Source organism: Salvia miltiorrhiza, chromosome 2, assembly GCF_028751815.1.
Source record: "Salvia miltiorrhiza cultivar Shanhuang (shh) chromosome 2, IMPLAD_Smil_shh, whole genome shotgun sequence".
In the NCBI taxonomy this organism is placed as follows: Eukaryota; Viridiplantae; Streptophyta; class Magnoliopsida; order Lamiales; family Lamiaceae; genus Salvia; species Salvia miltiorrhiza.
The window spans coordinates 68,700,932-68,728,613 of NC_080388.1; the positions used below are offsets into that span (position 1 = coordinate 68,700,932).

Consider the following 27,682-nt stretch of genomic DNA (forward strand, 5'->3'; position numbering starts at 1 on the left):
AAAGAAAAACAATATGAGAATTAAGAAAAGCGTCAAACATTTGAAAAGCTTCTCGACTAAGGCGGAGGGTTTACGAGATAAAGTCTTATTCTGAAACCCCAGCATCAAAGTATATTTTGAATCTTCGTTTGCGCGTCCAAATTCTTGCTCACACCGTTGATCAAAGTCTACTTTACCACATCTGCAAATGAGTTGCATCGCACATTCCTTCAACTTCGACTAGATCTTCCCGAATTGGATTCATTTGCAGAACTAGAATTATGGCTAGGGTTCAGGACAATTGGGAGAGGCTGGTTCGCGCCGTGCTGCGGAGCGAGCAACGGGCCGGCCACGAGCGGACACCCAGCGGCATCGCCGGCGCCGTACCTGACTCGCTTCAACGGAGCACCAACATCAATGCGATTTTGCAGGCTGCCGATGAAATTCAGTCGGAGGATCCCAATGTTGCTAGAATACGTAAGTGAAAAGATAAAATTGCTCTTGCTCTTACTCTAAACAGTTAGTTGTTATGCATCAGCTCATAATATAATCGATTTGTTTTGATGTTGTAAGGAATGTGTTTGATTGTGATTTTTTTTTCCCTTTCAAGTAGATTTTATGCTTTTGAGAACTCGGTGTAACTTAGGGTGCAGGCCTTTGAAAAATCTTTTTGAATTCGGATCCAGTGTTAGCAACATGCACCTTTTTTCTCATTATTTATAAAATTTCATGTAACTTTTGCTGGAACTACCGCAACTCAATAAAAATATGTTTCAAATTTGAGTCCAAAGCATAGCTATATTTGGTCGCATGTTATGATACTACACGTCAAAGTAGTTTTTTGTTTGCCTTGATATGCTGTTGTTTGCCTTGATATGCTGATCCCCTTTAGTGCAAGTGCAAGTTGATGAAGGTTGAACTTGTGAGGCGGAGGTGTCAGCTTGTGCTATAGATTTTGGACAATTCTTCTTCCTCATTTTGTTTGTGTTTTTGAATTGGGGGGGGGGGGTTGTATTATTTCTAATAGTAATATTGTAATAACAACAAGGACAAAAGAAGACGTGGGTGCCTTTGCTCATTGATGTTATTAAATATAAGCTAAATGTTAAAAACGGAGTAAGTAGCAAAGTTGATGGCCGACTGAGGGCTCTGATCAGGGACTGGTTTGCGTTAGATGGGGTCTCAGAGCAGTTCGGGCACTGGTATGTGAAAAAAGTGGGTTTATCTAATATGAACCTATTTTAGTCTTATATTGTTTCAACAGTCTGTGGCATGACTGTGGTGATGATATATGATGGTTTCAGTTGAAAAATTTATGGGTTTGTATTAAGCTTTTAAGATCACTGCTGGTAAAAGCTGTAGGAGGGGATAGTATCTTGCATCCTTTAAGGACTACAAATGTATCTTGTGGATCAGTGGACTGAGGGCTCTGCTTGTTTAAATTGCTTTGGTATAACATCTCATAGTTTTTCTGATTTTTTCAATAGATTTATTCTTGCCCACCATTCTGGTGAAGTTAAAAAATTAAACAATTTTTGGTAAAAAAGGTTGTTGAAATGGCATCCTTGCATCATAGTGTGGATGGAGGGCCACCCTTGTTTGCATTTCTCTATTTTCAGATTATTGTAATTAATTTCCTCATTGTTATCTACTGTTTTGAATTTTTTGTTCCATTTCATTTCTTTGATGTGATCTATATAGACGACTCTGGATGCTTTAGATTTCACAGGCTGCTGAATATTTGCTCTTTGAAAATAAGGAAACACTATTCCATCCAGTTATTTAAAACTTTAATATTCTTTTTTCTCTCTTCTTCCTTTTCAAGTATGTGAGCAGGCATATAGTATGGCTCAGAATCTGGACCCCAGCAGCGATGGTAGAGGCGTTCTTCAGTTTAAGACTGGTTTAATGTCTGTAATTAAGGTACAGTGACAGATCTGCTGTTTGCTCATGCTGTTTATTTGCGTAAAACATAAAAAACAGGGCAAGTCTCAAGGGAAATAATTGTTTTCTCCATCACTGTAAGGAAAAAGAATTGTTTTTGATTCACATATCAGTACCTCCATATACAAAAACTGGGACATGTTTCTATACCAAGTTATACACACTACTAAAAATCTGACAGACTCCACCTTTCTATCAATTTTAGCAGTTGTGCATCTAAAGATGGAGGATATGTACTACTTTTATTTAATTTATGGCTTTATGCTACACATAGGCATCTCCGGGCTCATACATCGGTCTAGTTTGCTACTGTTTTGATTCTTAGTCATTTTCAATGATTGAGCTCTACTTTTGATGCAGCAAAAACTTGCTAAAAAGGGTGGTGGCCCGATAGATCGTAATCGTGATATTGAGCTGTTATGGGATTTTTATAATCGATTCAAAAAGCGGCACAGAGTGGATGACATTGAGAGAGAGGAACAGAAATGGCGGGAATCTGGCACATTTAGTGCTAATATTGGGGAGTATGTCTTTAGTGTAATATATATTTTACTTGACTATTATCAATTTATCCATTCATGTTTCATATTTTTATTCAAGTGTGCTGCTGAAACACAATGGTTGGAACGACAATTATGTCGTTATGCCGTTTGTATTTGGATATATAGCACAAAAAGTATTTAATAGGAAATAGTTGGGCACTTTTCCCATTTTCTGGCATTGCATGTGGCATCTGCTGCATCGTTTGTGTTTGGCATTTGGACACTGGAGTCTTATGCAAAAAGAAAACATACTGCATAGCTTCTCATATGTTCTAAGCAACGGATGCTTAGTTAATATACTCCCTCTGTCCCCCAAACAACTTCCTAACTTTCCTTTTTGGTCCGTCCCCAAAAAACTTCCCTTTTTATTTTTCGACTATGCCCCACCACTAATAATACCACATTTACCCCTACTCTTTACATTTTCACCTTTTCATCTTAAAACAAGTTGCCCTCCCTCCTAGGAAGTTATTTGGGGGACGGAGGGAGTATTTTTTTTGATAAGTAACAAATAAGTAGATTTATTTATGAAAAAGATAAGTACAAAGGGATGAGGTCCCAAAGCAGAACAAAAATGAGTTGTAGAACACTACTCCTGAGTCTAAACTGTCTAATTGTATCAGATCCAAAGAAATCCTTGCAATCTCTATATTTTGGAACCCACTATGCTATCCTATATTCTTTCCAACTGGAACCAATTTATTGTTGTACATCTGTTTATGATATTATTCCTCTGATCAGAAGCTTAAGCATGTGCAATATCATTTCTTCAGTGTGTCAGTCCCTCCTTCACCATCCAAATCAGTCTTATTGTCAAATCTACCTCCAGGTTCGGAATGGAGGCAAATAGTAGTTTTAATTTGTTTCACTTTTTTGCTTATGTAGTACTTTAGCCTCGTGATAACTGAATATGTTCTCTTTCAACATGTTCTTGTTTATAATAATTATTATTATAGGCTAACCATCTGCTTAACTTTAGTGTTGTGGTCTCCCTGATATAGATTCTAATGCCTATACACAAAGGCCTTACTAGTTTACCTGTGCTTCTCTACCTGTTTTTTAGCCTGGACCTTAGATTCTCAAAAATGAAAAGGGTGTTCGCTACACTGAGGGCTTTGGTTGAGGTAATGGAGGCCCTTAGTAAAGATGCAGCTCCAGAAGGAGTGGGAAGACTTGTTTTGGATGAGGTACTCCCTGCCTCCCTCCCCATGTTCTTATCTCGAGCAGTATCAACTATGGTTTCCATATTCACTTGTATTTTTTTTAATTGTTTATTTGCACTTTCCTTATTATTTATTGATATAGAGTTCAAGATTAGTATGAACTTTTCTTGGTGAAGTATATCCTAGAACTTTCTACTTGGTTAATTCTTCTTGTTTGTTATTCCAGTTAAGAAGGTTGAAAAAGTCTGATGCAACTATATCGGGTGAACTCATCCCATACAACATTGTCCCTCTCGAAGCACCATCTTTAACCAATGCTATTGGATACTTTCCTGAAGTAAGTTGTATGAAATAGATATCTTCCTCTTGTCATTTTGTCCCGAAATATATAGACATTTGCTGAGCACAAAATAGCCTTTGTAGATAATGTTTCTCTGCGAAGATGCATCACTGACACCTGAAGCTGTGATTTTTGTTTCTCTGACTTGATGTTTTCATTTTTTATTTTTTTCTATATTTTATTTATGCTCTGCTAATGCTGTGTTAAATTTGTTAGTGCATTAGATATCTTTGAATCTTTGTTTAATATGATCTTTGCAGGTAAGAGGTGCTATATCCGCAATACGTTATACTGAGCAGTTTCCTCGGCTTCCAGCTGATTTTGAAATTTCTGGACAACGGGATCTGGATATGTTTGACCTCTTGGAATATGTGTTTGGTTTCCAGGTGCTTTTTAACTTCCCTAGTAAATACGTCTTGTTAGATATGAAGAAGTTTTCTTTGCCTTCTGCAATTGATAAATACCAACAAACAGTTTTTTTGTTAACTATTTCCTTTTTGATAGCCAAAAGGTTATAGAGAATCGTCATCTGTTGGTAGTTGTTTTAACTTTTAAGCATATAGAAGGTTTGTTAAATGAGTGAAGCATGTCCAGTGCTTGGTCACCGACTTATATTTATTGTTTTTATGACTTCTATATTTGTTTTAACATTCATCCTTGGGTCGTTTGACCTTGCCTTTTACAGAAAGACAATATAAGGAATCAGCGTGAGCATGTTGTGCTTACTTTAGCCAACTCACAGTCGCGACTGGGCATCCCAGTTGAAACTGATCCAGTTAGTGCTTCAATTAGGTTTACTTGAATAAAGCAAATTAAGAGTATAAAAAAGCCATTGTTTATGACTGCTAATCATTTTTGGTTATATATTCATTTGCAGAAACTAGATGAAAGAGCTATAAGAGAGGTTTTCTTGAAGGTCCTAGATAATTACATCAAATGGTGTAGATATTTGCGGATACGTCTTGTGTGGAACAGGTTAATTCTGCAGCATCATGCTACTTTTGTTGAGAATTTGTGAACTAACTTCTCAATTTGTTCCCTGTAGCTTGGAAGCCATTAACAGGGACAGAAAGCTCTTCCTAGTTTCACTGTATTTATGTATATGGGGTGAAGCTGCTAATGTCCGTTTTCTTCCTGAGTGCATCTGCTACATGTTTCACCATGTATGTGTTTGGAAGTATGATGTTCTTTGTGATTTCTTTTCTTGTACTGTTGGAGAGTATGTATTTTGTATTACGCATGCTTCACTTCATTTGTGCATTACCCTTGTTATGCAGTGACCAAATATTGTTGTGCATTACTCTTAAACTAGATATCGTATTATACTATTATTACTAACTTTCATGTGTGAATTATAGTATATTAGATAATATTAAGTTTTAACTTTTATTTTAATTATATTATACTCCCTCCGTCCAGAAAACATCTTTTCTCAATTTCTTGGCACTGGTTTAAGAGTACTTAGTTGTGTATTTGGTGAGCGGAGAAGGGGCTCCACAATTTAGAAAAGTGGTGATAGTTAGTGGGTTTATGTGGGTCCATTAGTATCAATTTGTTTAAATATGTGGGAGTTTTAAGGGTGAGTTAGTGGGATTATGTCTATATAAGGAGTAGGAAGTTGTTTTGTGGATGCACAAAAAAAGTAAGTAGGACTATGTTTTGTGGACGGAGGGAGTATTATATTATATTATTAGATTTGCATGTATATCTAACCATTATCATTATAGAGACGGATATATACACAATTTGCATTCTTAAATCTTAAGAATAGTAACATAATTGAAACATGTTATTAGGTTCAATTGTAAATTTAGGTCTCGTAATATTCAAGTAAAATATAAGTTATAGGATACTGAAAATACAATTAAGTCAAGAAGCATTTGATTATGTAAATAAATGAGAAACTAGTTGCATGTGAGAACTACTTTTCATTATTTGAAGGCATTGGGTTCAGTAGTAATTAACTATTTGGGGGTCGGTAAAAGAGCCAAAAGAAAAGTTCTCTCATCAAGCCACTTTTAATAATAATTATCATTATCATTATCATTTTCATTATCATTATTGTAGTTTATAGATAGTCTTGCTTCCTCCCAGGTGCTTCCATTGGTTAGATTAATGCCTCTCTGACTCTGAGGACCTATGCCCTAACTATTTTCAGTTGTGGTACAGATTAAATAGAAGCTTTTCAGATGTATTGATCACTGCAGTTTATACTGTGTCAAAAGTCTAATCAATATATTATGAATTACTATTAAACATTTTACTTCAACTATTAATTATAGAATTTCTTTAACCTTTTTGAATAGCTCGGGACTTTTTGTAAATATCTCACGAAATTTAGACTGAACTTTGCTATGTTCGGTTTTATTCTTACTTGTTAAATTTTATAGATGGCAAGGGAGTTAGATGCAATTCTGGATCATGGGGTGGCGACTCATGCTGCAAGTTGTATTAGCGAAGGTGGTTCCGTGTCTTTCCTAGATCAAATCATTTGTCCAATATATGATGTTGTGAAATGGGTGAGTGCATTTTTGCTTACTGCTTTCCGATGGCAATTTTCTCTCAGCTGGCTTGCTTAACATGTGAGGCACACTCTGCAGGATATCAAATAATTAGATTGATTCATTTTTGAGTTCTCAGCGAATCCACTAGAAAAAGTCCTAGGGACTGCATTACCCCCCCCCCCCCCCCCCCCCTTATAGAACCTTTTCTGTTTTAGATCATATCATTAGACATAATTACCTGCTTGAAAAGTAGTAGTGATCTCCTTTCATCATCCTAAAATCAAATTTAATATTTCTTGGTATCTTGGTATCATTCCCTATATCTGTTATTAACAGGAAACTGATGAAAATAATAATGGGAAAGCTGCACACTCAAGATGGCGAAATTATGATGACTTCAATGAGTATTTCTGGTATGTTCTTCCTTATAATTATTCCAAGTGCTATGTGAATATTTCTTTCTACTTTGGATTTCAATTCTTAGTTCACTTGTAGGTCCCCTACTTGCTTTGAGTTGGGTTGGCCTATGAAGAAAAGTTCATCTTTTTTATTGAAGCCGACAAAAAGAAAACGGGTTGGTTCTGATTTCTCCAATTAAATTAGATAAAATTCCATATCTTGTGCTGTCTATGCTTGCTCCTTATTATCTCTATTTTTCACGTTTCCCGTTCCAAAAAAAAAAACAGACAGGTAAAAGTTCATTTGTTGAGCATCGGACTTTTCTTCACCTGTATCGGAGTTTCCATCGTTTGTGGATCTTTTTGATTGTAATGTTTCAGGTAAAGCTGCAATGCTGTCTTTTAAATGTCGTTTGCTGTGTATACATTTCTTTGGCCTTTATGTCCTTATCATCTTACAGGCTCTAGCTATTGTTGCTTTCAACCATGGCAAACTTAATCTCAATACCTTTAAAATAATGCTTAGCATTGGCCCAACATTTGCTGTAATGAATTTCCTGGAGAGTAAGCCATTAGCTTTTGTCTTGTCGTTACTGCCTTAGACTTCTGATCATTAACCTCTATTGTTTGCTCTGCCATCTAATATTCTATATTTGGCTTCTTGCTTGGTATTAGGTGCTTTAGATGTTCTACTGATGTTTGGGGCTTATACTACTGCGCGTGGCATGGCTATATCAAGGCTTGTTATCCGGTTCTTTTGGTGCGGCTTGAGCTCCGCATTTGTGCTCTATGTCTACCTGTGAGTCGGTATTTTTTCAGCCACTGGAGTTTTTTTTTATAATTAATATTTGTTGCTAACTTAATAACTACAATGGTTTTCAGGAAACTATTCGAGGAAAGGAATAAAGACACCTCAGATTCATTCTATTTTAGGATTTATGTTCTAGTATTGGGTGTATATGCTGGTGTGCGTGTACTGTTTGCGCTGCTGCTCAAATTCCCCTCATGTCACAGGCTATCAGAAATGTCCGATCATCCATTTTTTCAATTTTTCAAATGGATTTATGAGGTATTAGCTCTTGTGTTTTGTTTGAGTGTTGGAAATGATCTTTATCTTGTTTATGATGTGGAATTGAATTCCATAAGACAAAGGATATGCTTGCTTTACTCTACCTCTAACTCTAAGTTCTGCAATTAATTTCAGGAACGCTACTTTGTTGGTCGTGGACTTGTTGAAAAGACCACTGACTATATGAGGTCTGCCCCTATCTTTCTTGAAGTTCATGATGTTCTGCTTTACTGCCTGTGATTGGTTTTCCAGTGTTTCTCATATATCTTTCATATTGTTAAAAAAGTTTATATTTGGTCAATGAGTTTCCTTTGTGTTGCTATTTCCATATTTCAGAGGTTGTATGTTTTATGGAAGAAACATACATATGGTAGAGAGTGAAGATTAGCAGTGTCTCCAGTGACATTGTAAATCTTCTAAAATAGCTTCAGTTTATTTTGTGATGTGGCACATGCTATGTGATATACCAATAGCTTTCAAAATGGCCTTGCTGTTTTTCATTATTTCAAATGCTATATTTCTGATAGGAATTGAAAGGCACAACAGTAAGCTTTACTGCTGCTATTGTTGTCAGCTGACCTCTACCAGATAATTTATATGATTCAAATGGGATTTGGAAATACTATCAGGATTCCAACAATGCTAGTCTTCATATTTTGCATACTAGCATTATGTCAATTATTTATTGGTTGTTGCTATCTTTTCACTATGCAGCTATGTGTTTTTCTGGTTGGTGATCTTTGCCTGCAAATTTACTTTTGCTTACTTTCTACAGGCAAGTCGTGCTACCTTCTTCTAAGAAATTTGTTACAATTTGGGGGCCATTGTTTTACCTTGCCTAAACCAGTTTAAAATTTGTTAATGACAGATTAAGCCTCTGGTGGACCCTACTAATATAATTGTAAAGCTACCGCGGGTTGCATATTCGTGGCACGATTTAATATCAAAAAGTATGTCTCTTTTTCTTACTTGCTTCGTTTCCTGTGCTTTTGATGGTATAGAGATGTACATGGTAGCTTGCCTGAGAAATTAATTTGCTTCTTCAATATTTCAATTAGCGGGAATGGTGCATATATCCTTTGCTGATGTTGTGGTCAAATAAATAATCTGAGCTTGAAAGATTCTCTTCCTTATAAAAACCCAATGAATATTCTGAGCTTGAAAGAATCTTCGTTGAGATTTTGAACTTAGAACACAGTTGTAATACATTTTCGAATTGAGGTGCTGTTTCCGTGTGATGATCTTAAGACTTCTTTTAGAGAAAATCAGATGATGATTATATGTGGTCTCATAATCTTTTAACTAAAGGATTTGGCCTTACTAGACACCAGAAGCACAAGAAGTTCTTTGTTATATTTTATACTGCCCTATATGCATGGAAGAAGTACCTCTGTTAAGTTATATGGTCCCCACACTATCTGTTGTTTGAAATCCTAATCTAATTCATGGTCTTCATTTTGTTATTTGTTTTCGCTTGCCATCATAATTGCATTTTCTATAATATCATTTTGATCTTATAGATGCAAGGGAAGATGTTTAGTTTTTTTGTGGAGTTTCCATTTGGAAACGTTGATATGAAAAATTCATTAGATTTGTGACCATCAATAATTGTGGCTAGTGGTCAATGCCATCAATGATAACCACGCTTTTATCGCTCAATATTTATTATTATAGCCACTCAATTGCTGACTTTTTATGCCTAAGAAATTGAGTTGAGCTCCAGAATTCTTTTATCTTGAGGATTTGAAAATTTATGTTATAGTTCAATTTCAGAGCTTAACTCTCCGTTTGAGTCACGAAGAAACGAGGATGTAGAATCCTTTATTGAGTTAAATAGTTATCTATAAGTTATTTTAGTAGAACTCATTTTTACCTTAGAAGTTCAAATGTTTAGGTAATTTCTGTTTGAAATGTCACAAGAACCTGACACCTTTTTATTTGGTTTTTGTTGCAGACAATAATAATGTATTGACTATTGTTAGCTTGTGGGCACCCGTTATAGCTGTAAGTATTTATTTATTTATTTATATATATATATATGTGTGAGTGTGTGTGGTTGTTTGTTCGTTCTCTTTTATGTACATGAAATGAAATTTTATAAGATAATCTGTCTAGGTAACATCTAATCAAGTACTTTGTAGTTTGTAGGCTAAAATCTCTTTGGCCTTGGATTCATGAATATAGTTGAACACGTTTATCTTGCCTCTCTTTCCCACAACTAAATTTGTTGCCTCACATCTATTATAAAGGGGTACGGGAGTAAGGTTCCAGAAACAAAGCTTTTTAGAGGGTTTTGACTCGAGATTGAGATGGTTTGAGGTTTGCTAGCTTAATTTTGTTTTGTTCTTTTCATAGTGCTTCAGGTCATGTTGCCAACAATTCGAAAGGAAGGGTTTGTGCATAATTTAGGACATGAAAAACAACTTTTAGATTCCCTGTTTCACATCCTCTTGGCATGATGATGCCACATATATCAATGATGCCATGTTATATACTCTTGGCATGCATTGGTGAAATTTTGTGCACGATGCAAAACTAAATTACTCCCTCCATCCCATTGATAATGGCTCACTTTCTTTTTTTGTCTATCTGATTGATAATGGCCTCATGGCCTGTTCCAAAAAAGAAAATCACCTTATCTCACAAAAAGTTGTGGGCTCCACCACTTTCTATCACTTTTATCCTTTATTCACTCTTCTTCTTAATAACCGTGCTGAACAGTAATGAACCATTATCAATGGGATAGAGGGAGTAGAACACAAAACTCTATTCCAGGATATAAATAGCTTATATACAAATGAAGTAAATAAAGATTACATTATCAACATATATGATATGTGGTAGATAGTGTTTTTTGTGGAAACTATATATTAATAGTTAGTGCAATATATTAATAGTCCGTCGAGCTAATTCATTAATTGTTAGTGAAGATAATATATTAACACATTGATATATAATAGATTTCCAACTAACACTCACTTAACAATAGAGATGAATTGTGAATTTGTGAAGAAAGCGTGATTCTTAAATTAATTGATTAAATTCTCAAATATGGCTCTCTTCAATGCATTACTTTTATTGTATCTCTGGGTTTGATTTTTTATTTTTTTTTAATTGCTGATACAAGGGCTGGACAATTTTGATGTGTCCTATCTTTTTTCTAGATGAACACATTTGTTCTGCTTTGGTGTTCTGGACAGAGTCTAGATCATTAGTATTTAGTACTCCCTCCGTCCCCAAATGAGTACTCATATTTCCTTTTTGGTCCGTCCCCGAAATGAGTATCCATTTCCCTTTTTTTGTAAGTGTACACACACAACCCACTCACAATAAAAGTGGGACCCTTATTGCACTCACACATAGTCAATCAATTTCTTAAAACCCATGTCATTCTCAAATGGGTACTCATTTAGGGGACGGAGGGAGTATTTGATTTATTAGTCCATCCTGTGTTCTAGTTGATTAGTATTGGAGTTGTTTATTTTAATCAATATTGGGCTATAAGCTCTTTCTTGGGCTAGTGAGAGAACGACACGTTAGTTCTTGGGCAGGAGAACCTCCTGATCGTTCTTCTTTCAGTAATTTGATTTGATTCTTGTTGGTTCTGTTTAACTCTAACATGAGTTACGTTCAGTATCTTGATAAATGGACTCGTGCCAGAACTTTGGGCTCTAACCCTCTTTTATTATTTATTATTGAATGAATGAAATATATATGCTATTTATGAATCTAGGACAATGTGTTCTGTTCTAATGTTCTAATTTTGTATTATTTTGAATTGATAATTTCTTTTCCCAACAACCATTCTATCTACAGATTTATCTTATGGATATCCACATTTGGTATACTCTATTATCTGCAATTTATGGTGCCGTTATGGGAGCAAGGGCTCGCTTAGGGGAGGTACCAGTCCCAGTCTGTACCATCTGCGAAATTTTATTTAAATGCACTCTTTCTTTCATTCTATGTATCATAATTTGCTGGTGTTCATAATTCTGTGTATTTGTCTTATGATTATAATCATCAACTGGAAGATTCGATCAATTGAAATGGTTCACAAGCGATTTGAAAGTTTTCCGGGAGCTTTTGTGAAAAATCTAGTGTCTCCGCGTATCAAAAGGTAAATATCATAAACAAGTTCTCTATCTATTTAAGTTTCAAATTTGGTAAGAAACTTTCCTGACTTTTTAATCTTATGATATTTTAGGATGCCTTTTGATGGAGAATCATCCCAGTCCCAGGTCAGTACATCTGAAACTTGTGACCTGTTCTCTAGAAGTTTGACTTGGATTTGGTACAACATGTTGATGTATATCCCCTGTGACCTATATGGCCTGTTTGATATTTTATTTCGGTGACTTTCTTCCAGTTGGCTGTTTTTGGGGCCCTAAAAAAATGATTGGTAATTGTCATTTCTGTTTTGATCAGTTGATGGATGCGAAATATAACTAACCTTCCTATGAATGGCTAGGTAAAGAGTTAATAATCATCCCTCTAGGAGAGTTGGGCCAAAGCTTTCAGTCTGGTCCACTTTCTACATGACCATAACTTTAGACATATATCAACTGTAGTCAGCTGCCAAGGCAGTTCAGTTGTAAAATAAACATTTGACACACGTGCTGTTTGAAGTCGAGAAAAGTTGGATACGTTAAGAGTTGTCGTTTCCCTCAGCTAGAGATCCATACTTTGGATTCAGCAGATGTTGCAGTGGATTTGTATATTGTCTGGTTTTATTTCATTATTACTGTATATTTGGTGTTGAAAATACTGTTAGAAATCTTTAAATGAGTAAGACATAATCCATTTCCATTTTTTCCACTTAAGTGACATAAGAAAAGACTCTGTTCCCTCTCAAAGTGAAATCAAGTGGGCTCTATCTAAGAGCACAGAACAGGAATATTTTTTTGCTCTTTTAGAAAATTGAATAGGATCGATTGAGGAACATAGTGTTGGAAAATGAACTTGAATGCATTATCCAAAGAATTTAAATTGCATCAAACTTGAGTTCTCTCAACATATTTCAGGACGCCTGATTCTCTGTTCTATTTCTGGTTGAGTTAAGAGCTTCCTTCTGATAATCTGATTTGCTCTGCTTCTATTTTGTTTAACAACATGGTGCTCAGATTGCACTGCTTGTGAATCTGTTACCAAGAACTTAAGTTACAGTTCTGTATGTGGTCTCCAACATGCTATTACAAGTTGCACTATCTTTTGTGATGTAAAGACATATGAACTTTATTTGCCTACTTGAGCTTACGTTTTACTTCTAGAACTAATGGAAAAATTAAGAACTTGAATATATACTATATCCTTGTTTACCGAATTCGCATATTACATAATTCCAAGGTTTTTCTAAGCTTCACTAGTTTGCTGGATTCACATATTTGAGTATAGGAGATTCCATTATTTAGTTAATTATATTGATATCTGTATGCATTTGAGTAAGCGTTGATACTGATTCATGTGAAAGCAATGTTGGTATGAATCTAAAGGAACCTCTCATCTTTTAGTTGTATAAAAAACTTTTCTGTATATGGTTGATCTGCTTTTTTCCCTTGATATTAAAGGCTCTGGTTAAGGTTACATTGAGTTGTAAGCTCACTTTGAATCTTGGTATCTTTTATGATGGAATTTGTGGTTCACATCCTCCGGCAAAAAGTTCACAGACTGTCTCAGTTCAGTTGGATAAATAAGATAGGTTATGCTGTGCTACCCAGTGCTCGATATGTAAGAGTATAGTGCTCTCCAGCAGATATTCGAATGCACTTACTTGCTTGTATTCTTTGTTTTCCATTTAATATTGTACTGCTTTGCTGAGTTATTCATGTTCTCACCAGAGTTCTTATGACAACAACAAGACCTATGCTGCCATATTTTCCCCATTCTGGAATGAAGTTATCAAAAGCTTGCGGGAAGAAGATTATATTAGTAATAGGTTGGTAGTTATGGACTTCCATGTTCTGATTTTCATACTGTATATCCTTTCTTCTGAGCTGAACTCTGTTTCTGACAATGGAATATATACATATGTGTAATCCTGATGTATACTTGCAGGGAGATGGACCTACTTTCAATGCCAAGCAACACTGGAAGTCTGAAATTGGTTCAGTGGCCACTTTTTCTTCTGAGCAGTAAGGTACATGCCTCTTTCACTTGATCACCTCCCTTGATTATTATAGTTTCTGACTGATTTTAAACTAGTTTTTTTTTTTTTTTTTTTTTTAACTCTTAGTAGCTGCTATCTTGTCCATTTTTAGATCTTACTAGCCATGGACTTAGCTTTGGATTGCAAAGACACACAAGCTGATCTCTGGAACAGAATTTGCAAAGATGAGTACATGGCATACGCAGTTCAGGAGTGCTATTCAAGTATTGAAAAAATCATGCACTCTTTGGTTGATGGAGAAGGAAGACTTTGGTGAGGCATCTGCATATTCTCGAGAAGGATTGTTTTCTGGGTCTTTTATTTGTTCTAAATGTTAGGCTCTTGGTCTCATGATGTTATCCGATATTTTGCTCTTGTTTGCCTCATTGCAGGGTTGAAAGGGTATTTCGTGAGATCAATGGCAGTATCTCTGAAGGGTCATTAGTCATTACTTTATCACTTAAAAAGCTTCCTGTGGTGCTCTCTAGATTTACAGCTTTGACTGGGCTACTGGTATTTTCTTTTCCCTCATGTATTATTTACATTTATTGCTATAAATTTAACAGATGCTCTTTCTTATTCTGGAGATCTGAACAGTTTGTTTGAGAAGTTTTCATCTAAACTGCCTGATATACTATTTACCTCCTGATTGTCTTGTCACTGCCTGAAAGCTATGAGTGGAGTAATTTAACTTATAAAAATAAATTGTAGGAATTGGTTGTGTTACTTGTGTAGAATGAACCTTATTATAGTCAGTGACCAAGTTGTGTGTCTGTCATGGTGCTTCTGTCTGATATTTTTGGGTGCAGATATTCTAAAGATTTTAAGAACATGATTAGAATTTTGTAAATATGAATCTAATTTGATAAAACAACGAAGAAATTCCATTTGGTTTTGCAACCGGACCAAGTTTTTAAAATGCATTTTAAGCCTTGAGGCGTAAATCATTAAAACACATAAAATTATACTTCCTCCGTCCCCCAAATAACTTCCTAGGAGGGAAGGGCACGGGTTTTAAGACAAAGTTGTTGAGTGTATTGGAAGTGGTGAAAAAATGTTAATTAGTATTGAAAATGGTGAAAATGTGTTATAATTAGTATTGAAAGTGGTGAAAAAGTGTAAGAATAAATGGGGTATTATTAGTGGTGAGGTAGCGTCCCAGAATGGATAGGAAGTTATTTGTGGGACGGAGGGAGTAACTAATGTACACATTTATACATCACAAATATATTCTTAACTACTCATTATAAGTCTTCGAAATCTTAAACTCAAGTCTAATAATTATTAGGAATAATTAAATGTCCAAGATGCTTGAATCATCCCCATCGCCATGTCCCATCTCCACCTTCAAAATCATCTTCCACTTCCTCCTCATCAGTTAATGCAAGGTTTGACTAGATACTTTGCCTTATTCCTATATGGTCATACAATTCCTTGCATTCTGTCTAGTTTTCTTCTTCATTTGGATGCTTCAGCAATAATATTTCTTGGTTTTTGATTATTTTTACTAGCTTGATGATTTTAAACATAGAAATGCTTATAAGTTGATTCATGAATATTATGTTCCTTCTTTCTTTCTTTTTTTGCTATAGTGATGATATCTTTTATATTGTGTAGACACGCAACCCTACGCCTGAACTTGCAAAAGGTGCAGCTAAAGCTGTGTATGATTTTTATGATGTCGTGACGCATGAATTACTGTCGCCAGATTTGAGGTAAGCATGGTTACTCATAATGGCCTCTGAATCCTTTGTACTATAATTTTTTGACATGTTGAGAAACATTTTATTTCTTTTTTCCAGGGAACAGCTTGATACATGGCATATATTGTTGAGGGCTAGAAATGAGGGGCGCCTCTTTTCAAGGATAGAATGGCCTAAGGATCCTGATATTGTGAGCTCTGCTTGGCTAACACTCCAATTTGAGTTTAGATAGCGAGGATGTCAGTATATATATATATTATTAATAATCTTTTCATGTATTGCGGGAACAGAAGGAGCAGGTGAAAAGATTGCACCTACTTCTGACTGTGAAGGACAATGCATCCAACATACCTAAGAATCTGGAAGCAAGAAGAAGATTGCAATTTTTTACTAATTCATTGTTTATGGACATGCCACAAGCCAAGCCTGTTTGTGAAATGATGCCATTTTGGTATATTCTTCTTATGATTTGGTTACTGTCAGTACCATAAGTTATTCTATTATTACTGTGAAATATATCCTAGTATCATGATAGATATTATTCAGGTTTTGCCAACAATCCTCTAACTCCTTGCTTTAATTGGCTTGAAATAGTGTCTTCACGCCATACTACAGTGAAACAGTGCTTTACAGCAGCTCTGAGTTGCGAGTTGAAAATGAAGATGGAATATCAATTCTTTTCTATCTACAGAAAATATTTCCTGGTTTGTCACTTATTTTAATTGGTTGTCCTGCCATCTCTGTTTGCAAAATACCGATTTCCATAACTGTACCATTTGGTGTTACCTATATGTCTTGATTTAGAAAATATAAGTCTTTTCTATTTATTACTCCCTCCGTCCCGTCGAGCTTGAGGCGTTTCTTTTGGGCACGGGAATTAAGAAGTTGTAGATAGTGTTTTAAGTGTGTAGTATAAAAGTGATAAAGTAGGAAAGAGAAGGTAATAAGGGGTGCAATTAGTTTTGTAAATTAGTGCTTTAAATTGCCTAATTTTTGCCAAAAAAGGAAATGACTCAAGCTCGGTGGGACAACCCGAAAAGGAATACGACTCAAGCTCGGTGGGACGGAGGGAGTAATTTTTTTCCTGTCTTGACACAACTTCTTATGAGATATTTTATTTATGCATGTTTTTATTTGTAGCATGACTTAAACACGACTGTTACTATTGAGGGCCTTGTTTCTTTTGGAGAGTTGGACAGAGGCACATCACATCATATCGAGCTTTTGCCATTCTTCTTTTAGCTTATGCTGAATGCAGAAATTAGAATCCTGTTTATAATAGCATCTTATGATAAATGTTTTCCTACCTCTGGTGCTTGGTTAATTGCAGGGTAACATTGTCAGTGAAACATATATTGGAATTGGTGTTAACTTTATCTGAGGCTTGCATTTGGAATAGCACTGACATTTATTTTGGCTTTTTCAGATGAATGGGAAAACTTTTTGGAACGTATTGGTAAAGGTGATAGTGGTGATGCTGAACTTCAAGAAAGTTCAAGTAGTGCTTTAGAACTTCGGTTTTGGGTATCTTACAGGGGGCAGACTTTGGCTAGGACAGGTTTTGCAGCTCTTTTCAGTAGTGAAGTTTTTACTTGTTAATAATTTACATGGAAAACATGAGGGGGTTCAAAATTTCTTTTCCTCATACCACTTCTGATAGGTTTTCCTTGTATTTTGTGCAGTGCGTGGTATGATGTACTATAGAAGGGCTCTGATGCTACAGTGTTACTTAGAGAGAAGATCTCTTGATGGTAAATATCTATTGCCTAATTTTTCTTGTAACGAGAAATCGTAATGCATAATTGGGTGTCTACTACCATGCAGAGGATGTCTCTTCTCAGACAAACTTCACAAGTCAAGGTTTTGAGTTGTCACGTGAAGCACGTGCTCAAGCTGATATAAAGTTCACGTATGTTGTTTCCTGCCAAATTTATGGGCAGCAAAAGCAGCGCAAAGCTCCTGAGGCTGCTGATATTGCTTTGCTGCTACAGAGGTTTTCCATTTAAGTTGGCGCCTTTCTTATATTCTGTGTGGATACAACTACATAACCATCTCGATTTTGTGAATTTTTGCAATCTATTTGTATGGTCTGTGAGTTCTCAGTTTATGTCACGTGCTTTTTTGTCTCGCTCATAGGAGTATTGTGTTAAGCATTCTGAAATAAAGATGTTCTATAGTTAAATTAGAACTTAATGCTCTGGCCTGCTGTATATTGTTGAACGCTAGCTGATGTTTCATTCATCATAGATCTGAATATTTGTATACAAGTTTTGCTTAACTTTTTAAATCTTTTCTAAATTCAGATTATTGAAGTGAAATATTTTTTCTAAATTAATGCAGTTCACTTAATGTAGGGTTTTGGCTGACCTAGTTGGGAGTGGAATCATCGTTAGATTTGAAAATTTTGCAAGTAGTGATTGAGTAAGCTGTTTCACAATAATCATCGTGTCCGTAACCCAGGTAGCAGATGGAAAAGTAGTAAATTTGAGGCCAAGAGAGGATACTCTTACCTTTCCAGCTGTTAGGTTTCTTTAGTAGTCTCTTAAGTGACAATGTTTAAAAATTTGTATTACATAATATTTGATTGTGTATGAGAGTTGATTGTTGATCCCAGCATTTAGAGGAGGAGCTCACTATGTGTGCATTTTGTTTTTTCCTAATACTAGGAATGAGGCACTTCGTGTTGCTTTTATACATGTGGAAGAGATTGGTAAACCTGATGGAACGGTTGCAAAGGAATTTTACTCAAAGCTTGTTAAAGCTGATGCACATGGGAAAGATCAGGTGAAGGGCCTGACATCGAGCTCAGTTTTGTCATTTTGTTGCATTTGAAGCTTAATTATGTCCTTGGTGAATCAGAAAACCTGTTGTTTCTGTAGCTTGCCACCTGTATAAAGTCTATCTTATTGGAAAGTAATAAATAAGCATGTTCTCTTGTCCTTTTTGCTTTTGGACAGTACTTACATGGTGTCTAAATATTGGACTAAAACATAATATGCTAACAACTTAAGAAATAAACAAAGCGGCTGCAGACTCGCTTTCAACCTTGTATGATAAACTCTATCCACAACACTCATTTTTGTGCCTTCGACATGCTTTACATTTTCTTGAATTTCTGGCCCCTGTCCTGACTTGGATAACAAAATCATGCAGATAGACAAGCACTCGCATTTTTCTACTTCTTGCATATTTGCAGTGTTGAATTATCTACCTCTTGGAATATGTATCCGAACTAAACATTCTTTTTTTATTCAGTTATCTATTTTCTTGTACTGGGTTTTGAGTTTTTTGTTCATTTACAGGAAATATTTTCTATTAAGCTTCCTGGAGACCCTAAGCTTGGAGAAGGGAAACCTGAAAATCAGAACCATGCAATCATTTTCACTCGTGGAGATGCTGTTCAAACCATTGACATGAATCAGGTTTCTTTCAAATTAAATTGCATGCCATCACCGAGTTTTGTATATAAATGTTTTCAGGATATGGATACACTATCCAGGCACAATCAATTTTCTAGGAGCCTCTTGCTTTTGAATTACTGTGTTAAACATGGTTTCAGAATGCTAACTAGATTTAAATTGTCTGGTACATTTAACACATTCTCTTTACGTACTAACTATTTACCTGACCTGATTACTAATATTGAAGTTATAGAAACCAAGGCACGCAATTTGAACTTTTTAAGTTATATCTTTAACATGTACTCCCTCCGTATGTAAAAATTGTGGTGCAATGGAGATGGCACAGGTTTTAAGAAAAAGTGTGGTAGCTGTTTTTTGAGTGGAGATTGGGTCCCACATCTTTTGTAAATAGTGAGTGGAGATAAAGTTTTTTATTAATATAAGTGTGTAGGGTCATTTCCAAATAGAAAAGACCACAACTTTCAGGGACGTATCGATATGGTAATAAGACCACGGTTTTCAGGGGCGGAGGGAGTATTTGATTTAAGCTTTTCTGAATGTGGGGGAAATCCTTATATTTTTTTAGCACCTGTCCGTGCAAATCCATCTGGTTTCACATTAATTAACAATCTGAGCAATTTCTACTTTCTCTTCTTTCTTATTGACTTATTCCCAGTTTAGAATATCCCTTATGTCCCTTATGTCTACTTGCTTTAGGACAACTACCTTGAGGAGGCAATGAAAATGAGGAATCTCCTTGAGGAATTCCGGGGAAGTCATGGTCTTCGACCTCCCACAATTCTTGGTGTGAGAGAGCATGTGTTTACTGGAAGGTGAAACTCTCTCTCTCTCTCTCTCACACACACACACACACGTAAGGACACACAGACTATTGTTATTCTTATCAGTCACTTGCAATCTTTTTGACACCTGTTTACTCTGTTTAAACATGCAGTGTATCCTCCTTGGCCTGGTTTATGTCCAACCAAGAGACTAGTTTTGTTACCTTGGGTCAACGTGTTTTGGCAAAACCTCTTAAGTAAGTTTATTAAACCATTGAAAGCATTGTTGTCAAATACATGCCCGTTTTACTTTTTCATAGTATACCTTGCAAACTATAGTTGTCAACCAGGTGAGCTTCTGCATTTTGTTTCTAGTGATCCTTCTTGCTTCATGTACTTTCGACGTCTGAGACGCTCTTGATGTTCTGTCACGCCACTTCCATTTCCTTTAATTTAAAAAATGATGGCTTTCATATTTTTGTTTCCCACCACTGTAAGTATTTAAGTTAATGTCCGTTCCTGTATTTAACAACACATTGTAACTTTTGCAGAGTTCGTATGCATTATGGACATCCAGATGTCTTTGACCGAATTTTTCATGTTACTCGAGGTGGCATTAGTAAAGCATCACGAGTTATAAATATTAGTGAAGATATATTTGCAGGTAAGTTTAACGATATTGATTTAATTTCTTTGGCCTGTCACAATATGGTTATTGTTATTATTATTCTCAGTGTGCACATTATGCAATTTGTATGATAGATTTTGTGACACAGTCACACAGCATTTAAATTTTTTTCTGCAATGATGTTGAGACGTTGGGTCTGCTCAGAGGACATGGTTTTTCTATAACAAAGGTATATGTTATCAAAAGATCCACCAAAATACGCAACTATTCACCTCGACCTACAACACAAAGAAATTAAAAATTAGAGATCTATCATTCATCCTACATGATAAATAGAATGTTGGCAATGATCTCAAGGAGTTGGGCCTGCATATCTGCCACCTTTCTCTCAACCCTTCATATTACTCTACAACTAATAGATGGATAAAAGAAAGGCTCTCCTAATATTGGAGTCAATGGTATAACATCCAGTTTTTGGTGATGTATCCAATATTGTGGTACTTTCATGCGGTCCAGTCTTAATTCTTCCCTTGAGTATTAAATTTGTTTTCCTTGTCCGGTTGTCTTAATGACATCAATATCTTACTTTTAACCTAACATATGAAATCAGTACGTTGTCCTTTCGGCAATCTGTGCATCTTGAGGAGATACTTCTGCTTCACTTCTTGCGAAATCTAGCATATGAAATTGCTTATCTGCATTTGCTCTTCCAAAATTCTAGGTTTCAATTCTACACTGAGGCAGGGAAACATCACCCACCATGAATATATTCAGGTCTGCAACAAATCTTAATGTACTTAATGGTAGAATATCCTCTTATTCTGTAAATTTTTTCATTGATTAGGTTGGAAAGGGAAGAGATGTTGGGTTGAACCAAATTGCTTTATTTGAAGGCAAAGTTGCGGGAGGGAATGGAGAACAAGTACTGAGCAGGGATGTATACAGGCTTGGCCAACTTTTTGATTTCTTCAGAATGCTATCCTTCTTTTTCACAACTGTTGGTTTCTATGTCTGCACAATGGTATGTTGAATATGTTTACTTATTTTGTTTTGCAGAATTATGATTGTAGGAGCTGCAAAGTTTGCTTAACGCTCTTGTTAATTTATCTTTCATTGCAGATGACTGTTCTTACTGTATACGTATTCCTGTATGGAAGAGCATATCTGGTAACTCCCACTACTCCATAATATCCAAGTAACTCATAATTATTTTAATCGACTCCTCAAAATATCAAGTTGCTATGATTTTAATTGAATAATCTACACCCGACGAAAATGAGTTGTCGTTCATGACGATATTTTTCACATCTTCCCTATCAACTTTCTTTGCCCTAAAACAATCCATTCTCTCGATACAAACATTGATTATAATGGCTTTTTAAATTTTAACTTCTTGTCACAGTTGGTTGAAGAATATATGTCTTTGCTATTTTTTTGAAAAGGCTTAACACCCATTGATGATTGTATATGAAGTTGCTCACTCTCTCTCTTGAGCAAAGCATTTTTTGTGTCGTGGCAAATCGTCAATCTTCTCATCTCAAGCATCAAACTTATCCAATTTGCTGTGTTCGGAGTCCAATAGAAATGCGTTATCGTCTTTGTCGTCAAACGTCCAATTCAACAGCTTCGTATGCACTTCATTATTCGTTATCATGTGAACAACAATATCTCTTCAATTTCTTCAATAATAGTATCAAATGTCCAATTCAACAGCTTTGTATGCACTTCATTGTCATGATAATTGTGGGGGTGAGGGGTTGAATTGGAATTGAATATATTTTGGTCAATCATGGAGTCCAGTATCTTGACTAAAGTGAGCCTCCGCCCCATATCCTCCTTAGAATTTAGAATATACCTGCATAGCTAATATCTAATGACTGAATGAAGGGCACCCAAGTCTTGCCATATGACGCCACTATATTTTGTGGTAGCATTCACCTGCACCTTCTGCTTCTAGTTTAATCTAGAATTAAAATGGTATCTGTAGTTAAATTTAAGGTGTACCTTGAGTGTATGACTTAAGTGCCTATTTGAATGAATTTATGTATAATATAATGCACAGGCACACACGCTTAGTTGGTTCCATAACTTGCAGTTCCCTCTTCTATCTCCCAGGCATTTTCTGGACTTGATGAAGGAATTTCAAAGCAAGCTGAATTGTTGGGGAACACAGCTTTAGATGCTGCATTGAATGCTCAGTTTTTGGTCCAAATTGGTATTTTCACTGCAGTGCCTATGATAATGGGTTTCATACTTGAATTAGGATTGCTGCAGGTACGTGTTAATATTTAATTACAATCTATGAAAATTCTCATGATTTTACCATTTGAAGTTTGGTCGGTAGCATATAGTTTTTCTCTTCAAAAGTTTAACTGTCTATCGGAATAATGCTTTAAGATGATAATTAATCTTGTTCTAATTATTATGTATAATCCCTTAGCATTGCATTGGTATGTATCTAAAGATAACTTATTCTTAATATTCCCCATTTTTTCTCTCCTTTTCAGGCTGTTTTCAGTTTTATCACAATGCAGTTTCAGCTGTGCTCTGTCTTCTTTACATTTTCATTAGGAACAAGAACTCATTATTTTGGACGGACTATCCTTCATGGTGGTGCAAAGGTATTTGAGTTTTCTCACTGGTATGTTTTTTTAACCCCATGTAGGTCAGTATATTAATTTGGTTTTGAATGTGCTTTGCCAGTACCGAGCAACAGGCAGAGGTTTTGTTGTTCGTCACATCAAGTTTGCTGAAAATTATCGACTTTACTCAAGAAGTCATTTTGTGAAGGCGTAAGTTATTATCTTTAATTAGTGTGTTTTGGTTCTTATGTGTGTTTATGCACAATCTTGTTTATTGATCTATGTGCTTATGGTTTGAATATGCATAAAAATAACTGTGGTGTGGTTTGGTTGAGATGTTATCTGTGTTTCTGCTTAATCTTGTTAATTGGTCTGTGTGCTTCTGGTTGTGAATATACAAAAAGAATTAACTGGCTACAAATATTTGTTCTCAGGCTGGAAGTCGCATTGCTTCTTATAGTTTACCTTGCGTATGGTTTCGCGGAGGGTGGTGCTGTTTCCTTTATTTTAATAACTCTGAGCAGTTGGTTTCTTGTCATCTCTTGGCTCTTCGCACCTTATATATTCAATCCCTCAGGATTTGAATGGCAAAAGTAAGTTGTAGTTATGGCCCCTAAAAAAGTTGCTTTTTACTCAAAACATTTTTGGTGAATTTCTTCAAGCTTGGCGTCCATATGATTGTGTTTCTAATTCAAGATTTCTAGAATTGACAATTCTTTCAGGTGCTTATTACTTATTTAGAAGCTTTAACTGTAACATACAGGACTGTAGAAGATTTTGATGATTGGACTAGTTGGCTCATGTACAAAGGTGGAGTTGGCGTTAAAGGGGATAATAGCTGGGAGTCTTGGTGGGATGAAGAGCAGGTTTGTTCTGCGTATATCTGCTGGGTTTCACTGAATGCAACTATGCATCATAAATCTAAAATTGTAGGGAAAGGAAGTGACATAATTTGACAAGCTTTTTCCATTAACGCTTTTTGAACTCTTGATGGGGTAATATCACTCTTTTTTCTCTTTCTTTCCTCGTTTTTTGGTGGCTCTTCGGAAAGATAAATTTTTAGCATATTTTCTAAAAGCAGTGTATTACTTGAGAATTAGGGGTGTGCATTCCCAAACCGAATTTATATTTGGTTTTAAAATAAACCAAACCAAACTAAATAAACCTAACAAATCGAACAGAATTAACTGAAATTTTTAGAATTAAAACCACACCAAACTGAACAACCGAAATAACCCAAAAACAAAAAAATCGAAACAAATTGGGAAAAAAATTATATATATTGTATATATTACATTATATATTAATATCTTATTATATAAACAATTCGGTTTGCGGTTTTAAAAAACACAAACTGAACCTAAAAACCAATTTTTTTTTTTCGAAAAATAAAACCAAGTATTTTAAAATTTTGGTTTGGATGGGTTTGGTCATTCAGTTTCGGATATGTTGCTGACCCCTAACTTGAGCATGTGAGGTGCCACACGATGGTATTTGTCCGTGCCTGTCCAAATTTTTACTTTTCTTTTTTCTCAGTAGTTTTGTTAATAGCTCTTTATTCTTACAAGTTATTTTCTTGTCTACAGATGCATATTCAGACTCTACGGGGCCGTATTCTTGAAACAATTTTGAGCTTAAGATTTATAATGTTTCAATATGGCATTGTATACAAGCTCCATCTTACTGGCAGCCACACATCAATTGCGGTATGCTTTATTCATTTTCCTGTTTTTCACATCTTGTTTCTGTGCTATAGTTCCAAGTGTCGGTGGTGTCTAGGTCACCCTTAGCTAATGCTAATATCTTGGCAAATCTTGTTTTAAACAACAGTCAGCATATTGCCAATTCTCATTTTTAAGCACTGTGCCGTAGTAGAAAGAATTTTTTCACTCTTCCTGGTCTAAATTGTTGCTATCTGGGATGAAAGATAGCTAAAATTGGTTATTTGGTACGGGGAGTATAGGGGATTTTCCAATATATGCCTTTATGGCTTCGTGACCAAACCTTCGTGACCATAGGATTTGATCTTTTTAGATATTTTACTGCAAAATATGAAAGGAAAAGACAATTTACCTTGCATGGTTTCTAAATTATAATTAATAAAAAGGTCTTCTCTATATATGGGAGCCATTACATAAATTAGGCAACTGGTAAAACTTCAACAATGTTATGGGTAACTTGTATCAATAGAGACTTGTTTCTCATCTCAAGTTCAGGTGATTCAATTTGCATTTAGCCCTAAACCAAATACTTTATACAGTGTACATGGACTGATTTGCTTACTTATACATTTGTGAATGGAGTTTCTACTTCCATTCTGTCCTTGTCAGTGGTTTCCTTCCTTTCTTGGTGTTGTAGATGAGTCGCATATACTCCCTAGTACATGGTCCGCAATGCTGACGATATTCCCAAAGAGAGGAAAATATGGTCACTTATGTATGGGCTGTCTTGTATTTCTTGGAAGTGGCTTATTAGTTGGGGGTGTTCAGGAACTAAAACTTAACAGATGAAAATCTTTGTAGTTTGGACAATGTATATTATGTTCAAAAAATGAAATCAGAAATGCTAGTTTTATCCTAGTTGTTCAAAATTCCATCCTACATACAAATGTGTTTTTGTACCTTGATGGAAGCATTTTTGCAGAGATTTTATGTGATATCAGATAACTTTCTTTTGCTACCATCTTATGATTGTACCTCGATGGAAGCATTTTTACAGAGATTTTATGTGATATCAGATAACTTTCTTTTGCTACCATCTTATGATTATTGCATCCTACTAATTCTTCATCTGTTTTGACTTCAATTTGTTTAGGTGTATGGCTTCTCTTGGGTTGTACTGATTGGGATAGTTTTGATCTTTAAGGTTCATTTCTTCTTTGCGTTAATTGAGTTCCTTTAAATATTTGTTAAAATCTTAATGCTAATTGCTTTGTCTTCTTTTTTCTTCAGATATTCACTTTGAGTCCTAAAAAGTCTACTAATTTCCAGCTAGTGCTACGGTTTATGCAAGGAGTGACAGCCATTGGACTCATTGTTGCTCTTTGCCTGGTGGTTTTATTCACAGACCTCTCTGTTCCAGATTTATTTGCTAGCATCCTTGCGTTTATTCCTACTGGATGGTGCATTCTGTCTGTAAGTAAAAGTCAAAGTGATGCTAGTTTTTCAGCCAAATAAGCAAACCATACTTCATAGTAATTATTATAAAGGGATAAACACATTGCTAAGTCAAAAATAACGATCTTTTAATGATTTAGTAATGTCCTGCCTTCTGTATCCTATGCTATCTACTTAATACATAAAGACAGTCTAATTTATAATTATTTTTGATCCAGGCACCTCAAGTAAAAGTGATGATTTGCTGGTGCTGTATTAAATTTGTTTCCTCTCGTCTGGCAATTTTCTCATGCTTTCTAATGACTAATCTTGCAGTTGGCAATAGCGTGGAGGAGGATAGTGAAGAGTTTAGGGCTTTGGGATTCTGTAAAAGAGTTTGCCAGAATGTATGATGCTGGAATGGGTATAATCATCTTTGCCCCAATTGCTATACTCTCTTGGTTCCCATTTGTCTCTACCTTCCAGTCGCGGCTCCTCTTCAACCAAGCTTTCAGTCGAGGATTGGAGATATCTCTCATTCTTGCTGGAAACAAGGCTAATATTGAGGCTTCTTCATTTTAACTAGGCCATGGATTTTTGTTTCCATTTTAGCCTCTTAATTTATAAATGTGATGGAGCATGCATATTTCACACCAGTGTTGTAGAGCTATTGTATATATCTTCTGTTCTTTCTTGTATAATACTTTTGTTCGAAAGTAACTTGGATGAGAGTTTTTTTATAAATGGATTGTTCTACATTTAGTCCTCAAATTCCCTACTTCTGGAAGCTTGATATTATTACTCGTGTTTGGGCGATTAGGCACGTCTTTTTGGTTTTGAATCATTATAAGGAAATATAGTAAGAGCGAGTATTTATATACGTTAATTTCTCAGTCCATCAAAAGTGTGTTGGTTGTTTAATGGTTGGAAGATATGTATAAAGTGAAGAAAAGATTTATCAATATTTGTTTGTTAGATAATTAATTAATAATTTTTGAGATGGATTTTGTAAATATAATGTGAATGAGGTCGAAATATAAGGTTTATTGTATCAAAATGGAAAGACCATACTTGAGTAATGAATGACGTATAATTTATTTATACTGTATGGTATGATGTATTTTGCCTATTAGATGATCGTACATAAGCCGTATGTAAAATATTTAATTTAAATGATAAATAGATCTAATCACAATTTTGAAAACTTTTACGCAATTATCCGAACTTTGTTGCGCTTTGAAATCACTAATATCATTATCAGAAGGCAATGAAAGGGAGGGGACAATAGGTTCATTATTCTCGTGTAATTGAAACTCTCAAACTGCAAAAACTTGTACTTTATAAAACACGGGACTACTTGAATTTAATGCATATCGTGGATGAAAACTTATCAATTATTAGCACATA

At 35.3% G+C, this 27,682-nt stretch overlaps 2 protein-coding genes across 2 annotated transcripts in view; both read left to right on the forward strand.

The window, feature by feature from the left end:
- LOC131008560 (callose synthase 10) lies at positions 1 to 27,046 on the forward strand. The gene is made up of 51 exons (XM_057935478.1): positions 1 to 456; positions 1,805 to 1,902; positions 2,284 to 2,447; positions 3,529 to 3,652; positions 3,855 to 3,965; positions 4,229 to 4,354; positions 4,654 to 4,743; positions 4,846 to 4,943; positions 5,014 to 5,131; positions 6,359 to 6,487; positions 6,809 to 6,885; positions 6,968 to 7,046; positions 7,159 to 7,251; positions 7,332 to 7,434; positions 7,546 to 7,669; positions 7,753 to 7,939; positions 8,075 to 8,127; positions 8,654 to 8,714; positions 8,808 to 8,889; positions 9,894 to 9,943; positions 11,756 to 11,842; positions 11,974 to 12,059; positions 12,147 to 12,180; positions 13,777 to 13,874; positions 13,994 to 14,075; positions 14,197 to 14,357; positions 14,477 to 14,597; positions 15,702 to 15,799; positions 15,887 to 15,977; positions 16,078 to 16,238; positions 16,382 to 16,491; positions 17,214 to 17,345; positions 17,470 to 17,538; positions 17,612 to 17,780; positions 18,454 to 18,571; positions 19,090 to 19,209; positions 19,906 to 20,021; positions 20,144 to 20,227; positions 20,522 to 20,634; positions 21,320 to 21,372; positions 21,443 to 21,619; positions 21,718 to 21,765; positions 22,714 to 22,872; positions 23,106 to 23,219; positions 23,302 to 23,390; positions 23,615 to 23,773; positions 23,944 to 24,046; positions 24,767 to 24,886; positions 25,995 to 26,045; positions 26,132 to 26,314; positions 26,612 to 27,046. The coding sequence occupies exons 1-51, from the start codon at positions 261 to 263 to the stop codon at positions 26,855 to 26,857; spliced, it is 5,715 nt and encodes a 1,904-aa protein (XP_057791461.1). The 5' UTR covers positions 1 to 260; the 3' UTR covers positions 26,858 to 27,046.
- The window catches only part of LOC131008566 (uncharacterized), a 590,934-nt gene that overhangs the window by 529,065 nt on the left and 34,187 nt on the right, over positions 1 to 27,682 (forward strand). The gene's annotated exons all lie outside the window — the stretch shown is intronic.

Excerpts from the sequence above, each read along its gene's own strand:
- LOC131008560 (XM_057935478.1), top strand. The coding sequence starts at position 261 with ATGGCTAGGGTTCAGGACAATTGGGAGAGGCTGGTTCGCGCCGTGCTG. Across the intron at positions 9,944-11,755 it reads TGTGGGCACCCGTTATAGCT|ATTTATCTTATGGATATCCA; the intron begins GTAAGTATTTAT and ends TTCTATCTACAG. Across the intron at positions 21,766-22,713 it reads TGTATGGAAGAGCATATCTG|GCATTTTCTGGACTTGATGA; the intron begins GTAACTCCCACT and ends TCTATCTCCCAG.